Source organism: Homarus americanus, unplaced genomic scaffold (genome assembly GCF_018991925.1).
Source record: "Homarus americanus isolate GMGI-L3 unplaced genomic scaffold, GMGI_Hamer_2.0 scaffold3558, whole genome shotgun sequence".
NCBI lineage: Eukaryota > Metazoa > Arthropoda > Malacostraca > Decapoda > Nephropidae > Homarus > Homarus americanus.
In genome coordinates this window covers 3,392-12,584 of record NW_024730629.1, presented here as the reverse complement: position 1 = coordinate 12,584, position 9,193 = coordinate 3,392, and the positions used below count along the sequence as shown (strand labels likewise).

Genomic DNA, 9,193 nt, shown 5'->3' with positions numbered 1-9,193 from the left:
ATCTTCACTACAACTACTTCACTACACTATCAGGCACATCACCACTACAACTACTTCACTACACTATCAGGCACATCTTCACTACAACTACTTCACTACACTATCAGGCACATCTTCACTACACATCTTCACTACACTTTTAGGCACCTCTTCACTACACTATCAGGCACATCTTCACTACGCCTACTTCACTACACTATGAGGCACATCTTCACTACACATCTTCACTACACTATGAGGCACCTCTTCACTACACTATAAGGCACCTCTTCACTTCATTGCACAACAACTATCACTTCAGCGCCTCAAAAACGCATCTAACCCCCAAATAATAATTTGATGTCCTGGAGAAGGCTGAGTCGATACAGATAATTAAAAATGGCTTGCCGAAAAACAGAAAACTTCCAAGATTGGGTGTGTGAGCTTCTCCCTGAGGACGTGACTGACCTCCTACAAGACGGAGCGGAAATTCTTGGGGAGGGAGCGCACGCAATTGCTTACCTTGTCAAGTGGGGAAATGATGTAGCTGTTTTGAAAAAGGCAGTGTCACCATCAGCCAAAAAATTCTTCAAGGATGAGGCTGCCAAGATGTATGCCCTCGATGGTGCTGGGGGGATTCCTAAGGTACTTGGGTACTGTCCAAAACCTCCAGCGATCCTCCAGTCCTTCAGGGGTAAGCTCACACTCAACCACCTTCTCTCTGAAGATAACCTGATCTGCCAATATGACCTTATACAACTGGGGCTCCTCCTTGGTGAGAAAATCCTTGAGATGAACACGAAAGGTCTAGCACACAATGACATCAAGGAGGATAACATAATGATCCAAGGGCCCTCATCCCGGCCAGAGGTCAGCCTCATTGACCTCGGTCTGGCCTGTGAGATCGGTAAGTCTTGTAAAGTCAGCGCTGATTGCCTACACGAGGACTTCCCCTGGATGGCCCCTGAAGTCTGCCGTGGGTTTAGGACCACCAAGAATTCAGATACATATTCTTTCGGGTTTGTCCTGATGGAATTGATCAAGGAGGCCCCAGGGGACCATCCAGAGGTCACAAAACTCGCCAAGAAGGCCATGACCAAGCGCCGCACTGACCGGCCATCACTACCACACCTCCTCCGAGAATTCCGAGAAATCATCAGTTGAAGAAAAAATTTTAGGCCCCAAGCTATAAAGCACACACTATCTCTCACCTTCCCACAGCGTATCTGAACGAAACGAAAAACAAAACTCAAACGACAGGTAAACCTTGCATCCGATTCCTTGTCCGCCTGACTTCAACATTCCCCTAACTCAAACCTTCAACAGCACAACCTTGGACTTTTTTTCATAAGATGGCAGATCAATGGGTAAGGAAAACGCTTAAATTCACGATGTTAATTATATTTTTAAATAAATTGGGACCAAAACTCTACAAAATAAGGGTTAAAGTTGCTAAAACATCACGTGACTGAGAAAACTAGTTATTTATGATAGGATTGAAGGTCTAAATCGTTCCTAACTCATCACAAGCCATCAGAAAAATCTAGTCTGCATGTCTAGGTACAGATTGATTGATACGTTTATTGAGATACAAAAAACATTAGTACATCTCAAAGGGATGAAGTGACATAAGTCATCCCCACCCCAATCCAGGAATGTCCCTCTCAGGTCTCACATAAATCCCTAATATTTCATATAATCAGTTATATACATACATAGTTATATTCTAGATGAAAAATTTCTATATTTCTTTAATATATCATCTATTTTCCTATTTTTATACATCCACTCTATTTGCATGGGGACATTATTTATATGGGCATTTCTATATACATTAAGCAATGGGCATTCCAGTATATAATGTGGCAGGGTATGGGATCTGGGTGTTCTACAAACTCTACATTCTTTATCCTGTTCACTTCTCTCAGCTCCAAGTTCCCAATAATATTTATATCCTAATCTTAACCTCATATACACTGAATCTTTCCACCTACTCCCATCTTTCCCATATGTAAATTTTGTGTTCATGAGAACATGATGGTAATGTTTCATTGTTTCCCTTTTCTCGTATATTTCATTCCTTTTGAAATTATCTTCTATTGACTGTATTTTCCGTAATTTGCTCCTTAATTGTTTCAAGGTTTTAGTACATATTATGTCGATCTCGGCCTTTTCCGTGGCTCTTTTTGCTATTATATTTACTGCTTCATTAAGACCAATCCCCACATGTGAAGGGACCCATACAAATTGAACATTATGGCCATTTTTCCTTATTGTATTTACTAATTTTCTACATGAACCAATAATGTGTTCAAAGACTGGACTCCCACTGTTCAAAGAATCCAAAGCTGCCCTACTATCAACAAAAAAATATGCATCTTTATACACATTTACAACATTTTCCAACCCTACTAAGATTGCATATAACTCAGCTTGTGTTGATGAAATAAAACTGCTCAACCGAAGTCCAATTTTGATGTCATCATTCCCTTGTTCTGTGTACTGTCTTATAAGGATCCCGCACCCTGCCCTGCCACTTGACATAACTGAACCGTCACAATATACATGCAATGTGTTTATTTTAGGCAAATTACTAATCTTATTCCCATATAAAGCCCTTAACTGTCCTGGTTCATGTAATAATTTCTTCATTGTGAGAGGCACTATGTCTAACTCTACTTCTCGTTCTTCCCAGGGTGGATTCTTACAACTCTTCTGAACAGCTGTACACCAGTCTGCCAGATTACAGTTTTTAATAATATTTACTAATCCATTCATGCATCCTCCCTTGCCTTGCCTACAGAAGGTCCGTTTACCTTTTAAACCATCATTTATATCTTGTACAAATTTACCCCCACTGTTCCCTCTCATTAATCGAACTGCTGCAACTGTATTAATTTCATTGACCCTCTGTGAAATGCTCTGTAACCATAGTTCCATTTTCATTATCTCAATCATTGCATCCTTTTGACACCCTAAAATTATTCTCATTGCTTCATTTTGCATGATCTCAAGCTCCTGTAGCCTTCCTTCAGCAGTACATGAGAGGACATAGTCTATAAGTGATCTGATGGTAGAAATATACATCATTCTCAGTATGGGTACCCCAGCACCTTTACCACAACATGCTAGAGCCTTCAAGGGCTGTAATCTTGCTCTACATTGAGTGAGGACATGATGTATTTCTGCCTCTTTACTTTCACTAGTAAAGCCAATATATATTCCTAAATATTTATACATTGACACTTTCTCAAAAAAATTTCCATTAAGAAAAACGGATTCAGTTCCTCTTCCTTTACATTCACACTTGGTTTTTTCTTCATTGATAACTAAGCCCATCTTTTGAGAAAGAACACTAAAATTATTTAATGCAATCTGCAAATTTTTGACAGAGTTTCCTTGAAATATGATGTCATCTGCATAAATGATGGTTACAACTCCTGTGGGATATTTGTGTCAGGCTATCTTGTTCATTGACACATTAAATAACATTGGGCTCAATACTCCCCCTAGTTCAAGTGCTCTTTCCTCAGACAAACATTCCTGATACCATACACAGGCTCTCCTTCCATGCAAGTAGTCACCTATCCAGTGTAACAACTCCCCTGATACCCCTAGAGCAGCCAGTTCATTCATAACTACTTCACTGTGAGCTTTATCAAATGCTCCTTGTAAATCCACAAAAACTCTACATCTGTCTCCATCATTTGATAAACATTTTATAACACAGTCTGAAGTACATTTCCCTTCCAAAAAACCAAATAAATTACAAGATAGATTTTCCCCCACAATATATACAAGCCTATGTAATAATATTCTCTCCATCATCTTGCAAAAACAAAATGTTAAAGATACTGGCCTGTATCCACCAGTTGCCTTAGGGACAAGGATAACTATCACTTTCTTCCATTCTGTTGGTAATCTACCCTCTGTATAGCTCATGTTGAATAAATCTAATAATGGACTATTTTCCATACTAACTAAGCAGTTCCAAATTTCCTAAGTCACACAGTCTTCACCTGGTGCTGTAGATTTTCTTTTTTTAACAGTATTTAATAACTCATCTTGAGTCTAAAAATCTAAATACTTATGGGAGTCAGAGAAGTAAATTTGACCCATCTAATCTATATAAAACAAAGAAGTATGTCTGTGGTGATGATGGATGGTGTTATATGTAGTGATGATGGATGGTGTTATATGTAGTGATGATGATTGGTGTTATATGTAGTGATGATGGATGGTGTTATATGTAGTGATGATGGATGGTGTTATATGTAGTGATGATGGATGGTGTTATATGTAGTGATGATGATTGGTGTTATATATAGTGATGATGATTGGTGTTATATGTAGTGATGATGGATGGTGTATGTAGTGATGATGATTGGTGTTATATGTAGTGATGATGATTGGTGTTATATGTAGTGATGATGATTGGTGTTATATGTAGTGATGATGGATGGTGTTATATGTAGTGATGATGATTGGTGTTATATGTAGTGATGATGGATGGTGTTATATGTAGTGATGATGGATGGTGTTATATGTAGTGATGATGGATGGTGTTATATGTAGTGATGATGGATGGTGTTATATGTAGTGATGATGGATGGTGTTATATGTAGTGATGATGGGATGGTGTTATATGTAGTGATGATGGATGGTGTTATATGTAGTGATGATGATGATGATATGTGTTTTATGATGTAGTGATGATGGATGGTGTTATATGTGATGGTGTTATATGTATGATGATGGATGGTGTTATATGTAGTGATGATGGATGGTGTTTTATGTAGTGATGGATGGATGGTGTTTATGTAGTGATGATGATGGTGTTATATGTAGTGATGATGGATGGTGTTATATGTAGTGATGGTGGATGGTGTTATGTATATAGTGATGATGATTGGTGTTATATGTAGTGATGATGGATGGTGTTATATGTAGTGATGATGAATGGTGTTATATGTAGTGATGATGATTGGTGTTATATGTAGTGATGATGGATGGTGTTATATGTAGTGATGGTGGATGATGTTATATGTAGTGATGATGGATGGTGTTATATGTATATGTTATATTTAGTGATGATGGATGGTGTTATATGTAGTGATGATGGATGGTGTTATATGTGGTGATGATCGATCGTATTATATGTAGTGATGATAGATGATGTTAAATGTAGTGATGATGGATGTTGTTATATGTAGTGATGGTGGGTGGAGTTATATGTAGTGATGATGGATAGGGCATATGTATGTAATGATGATGGATGGTGTTATATGTAGTGATGATGGATGGTGTTATATTTGGTGATGATGGATGGTGTTATATGTAGTGATGATGGATGATGTTATATGTAGTGATGATAGATGATGTTAAATGTAGTGATGATGGATGGTGTTATATGTAGTGATGATGGATGGTGTTATATGTAGTGATGATGGATGGTGTTATATGTAGTGTGATAGATGGTGTTATATGTAGTGATGATGGAGGGTGTTATATGTAGTGATGATGGATGGTGTTATATGTAGTGATGATGGATGGTGTTATATGTAGTGATGATGGATGGTGTTATATGTAGTGATGATGGATGGTGTTATATGTAGTGATGATGGATGGTGTTATATGTAGTGATGATGGGTGGTGTTATATGTAGTGATGATGCATGGTGTTATATGTAGTGATGATGATTGGTGTTATATGTAGTGATGATGATTGGTGTTATATGTAGTGATGATGGATGGTGTATGTAGTGATGATGATTGGTGTTATATGTAGTGATGATGATTGGTGTTATATGTAGTGATGATGATTGGTGTTATATGTAGTGATGATGGATGGTGTTATATGTAGTGATGATGATTGGTGTTATATGTAGTGATGATGGATGGTGTTATATGTAGTGATGATGGATGGTGTTATATGTAGTGATGATGGATGGTGTTATATGTAGTGATGATGGATGGTGTTATATGTAGTGATGGTGGATGGTGGTATATGTAGTGATGATGATTGGTGTTATATGTAGTGATGATGGATGGTGTTATATGTAGTGATGATGGATGGTGTTATATGTGGTGATGATGATTGGTGTTATATGTAGTGATGATGATTGGTGTTATATGTAGTGATTATGGATGGTGTTATATGTAGTGATGATGATTGGTGTTATATGTAGTGATTGTAATAGGCCCCTGTCTCATCAACAGAACGTATTATATAAATGGGTCAATACATCTGATATTATATTCAGATTCACCACCCTGTAACTTTCCACTGTCTATGAGTAAGACATGAGATTGACACGTGAGCGGGCAACTTACCCAAGAGGGCGAGACCCATAGCTCAGCATTCCTGTAAGCACGCACTGCGATGCCCCTAAGCTTCAGTAGCTCACCTCAAGTCATATCGTAAGGACGTGACCTAACGTTTATCATACATAAACGCCGTCCCTTTCTCATTCACTCCTAGACAGTGAGACTTACGGTTGATATACACTCAGGAATTATATCTACAACCTTTTATAATAAAACAAAGGAACTACCGTTTGGGTTTCGTTACTTAAAACCCAAATATAAATATGTGTGAACGGACTGGTTAATTGGACAAGCAGCCGATTCATATAGGTGGCAAGCGGTGTGTACGGATTCTTCAAACTGGTAGTCGTATTATATGTAGTGATGGTGGATGGTGTTATATGTAGTGATGATGATTGGTGTTATATGTAGTGATGATGGATGGTGTTATATGTAGTGATGATGGATGGTGTTATATGTAGTGATGAGGGGTGGTGTTATATGTAGTGATGATGGATGGTGTTATATGTACTACAAGTCCTCCACTCACTACTACACAATACTCCAAGTCCTTCCCTGACTCCTACACAAAACTACAAGTCCTTCCCTCACTCCTACACAGTTCAACAAGTCCATCCCTCACTCCAAAACAACATACGAAGTCCATTCCTCACTCCTACACAACATACCAGGTCCATCCCTCACACCTACACAACATACCAAGTCCTTCCCTCACTCCTACACAAAATACCAAGTTAATCACCATCTATTAATTCTCTGATTCTTGTTTTTCATTCGATTTCTGAACTGTAATAAATTATGGTCACTGTAAACTATAATTCTCTGGTAGGTGTTGCCAAGATATATGTTAAACTTTTCCAGTGCCATAAGCAGAGCCACAGCTTCTTTCTCTATAGTAGAGTAATTCCATTGCACCAGCCCCAACATCACTGTTAAAACATAAATTTTACTTACGAACCATTCAAAATCATGTCTCTGCCTCGTCCAGTTCAACACGACTTCAATCCATCTGGGAGTCGAACCCGAGGCCTCCATCATCCACAACAGGTACTTTGCCAGTGAGCCACCATACTGTGGGCCTGGGGGGGGCGACAATGTAGTAGTAATAATAATGATAATAATAATGAAAATAATGATAATAATAATAATAATAACAATAATAATAACAATAATAATAATAATAATAATAATAATAATGAGGAGGAGGAGGAGGAGGAGGAGGAGAATAATAATAATAATAATAATAATAATAATAATAATAATAATAATAATAACAATAATAACAATAATAATAATAATAATAATAATAATAATAATAACAATAATAATAATAATAATAATAATAATACTAATACTAATAATAATAATAATAATAATAATAATAATAATAATAATTAATAATTAAAAATAATAATAATAATAATAATGATAATAATAATAATAATAATAATTAATAATTAATAATAATAATAATAATAATAATAATAATAATAATAATAATAATAAATAATTGTCATAATAATTCATAATAAATAAAATTTATGATAAAACAAAAAAACAAAAAATAATAAAATGATAATAATACAGTAACTGTAATAATATTAATAATTTTAATAATAAAGAACAATAAATACAAAAATGAAAAAAAGATCAAAAGTTAGAAACGATATCTGTATGTTGTGTTGTCAATGGTAAGAGAAACAATTGAGACCCTGCAATTGTGTGTAAATGAAGCAGAAAGTCAGATCAGCAACCTGGGACTTGGTCACAATTTTCGTGATGCCATATGGCAGCAGGGTCTACCATTAGACAACACATTATGCTTCCAATATCTTCCCAGGCAGTAGTACCTCCCTGTTTGGTAGCTGCCTACTACACCAGTGTCAACATTAGATCGGATCAAAAAGGGCATACATATTTTAAATTGCAATTTATAATTTGTAATAGTCTAGAAAAGTTGCTACTATATAAAGTTTATCAAACTCCAACATATGGTATTAGTCTTGTATTATTACAGTAAAAGATGGCACCAATTTGCAGCCCTTAACTAATACTACGTAGATCTATCCATACTATTAATACTGAAATGTGCTCCTTAATTTGGGTTACTTGATCAACAAACATCTTTCCCTCAATACCAATATTTTGTTCTTTTTCCATCAGTATATAATACAGTTATCACTTATTTTTCCTCTTCAGTGTACAACAGTTTACATTACCCATCATCATCTCTGACGTTTGCCTGGAGCTGCTGGAGGCTGCCCACCATCCGTGCCTCCACACTCGCCTATTTTATTTTTCTAAGTCGCGCATTTTCACCTATATGAAGGCGCCAATTCATGACACAAGTGCTAGCAAATTATATTTGAGGAAAATTGTTCACTTCTTTGATAACTGCCCTGTTCACACGGCACGAGAGATGAAGCGCTGGTCAGAGGAAAGGTCAAATGAAATTGACCTTTTGATCTGGCCATCTAAATCTCCAGGTCCATATTCAATAAGTTTCTTTCAGTTAAACAATACAACTTTTCCTTTACCCAATAGAATAATAATGTTGTATTTTTATTGAAACATTTAATATCACAAATATAATATTGTATTGGGCCATTGCTTGTGTTAAGCTATTACTGTTTGTGAGTGCTACCCAGACCTCAACCCTATAGAGACCATTTGGAGCCCGATAGTGAACGCGTGGGAACCTGAAGACAAGCTAAACACTGGTCCCGACTCCTCCTACACACCCAGTGGGCTATATAAAAGGGAGGCCATAGGACAGACTATTGATAATCTGTATGACCTGTGTTGGTAAATATTAAAAGTAAATGTGATTTGCACCCTCGTATTTTTCAATATTTATCCTCATATCTACGTTATTATTCATATCTAAT

The 9,193-nt window shown here is 36.5% G+C and overlaps 1 protein-coding gene across 1 annotated transcript; it reads left to right on the top strand.

The window, feature by feature from the left end:
• The first annotated feature begins 378 nt into the window (after positions 1-378).
• On the top strand, positions 379-1,143 carry LOC121867064 (probable inactive receptor kinase At1g48480). The gene has a single exon (XM_042366822.1). The coding sequence runs from the start codon at positions 379-381 to the stop codon at positions 1,141-1,143; it is 765 nt and encodes a 254-aa protein (XP_042222756.1).
• The last annotated feature ends 8,050 nt before the right edge of the window (positions 1,144-9,193 follow it).

Bases quoted from the DNA above. Each gene is read 5' to 3' on its own strand.
- LOC121867064 (XM_042366822.1), top strand. From the start codon at position 379: ATGGCTTGCCGAAAAACAGAAAACTTCCAAGATTGGGTGTGTGAGCTT.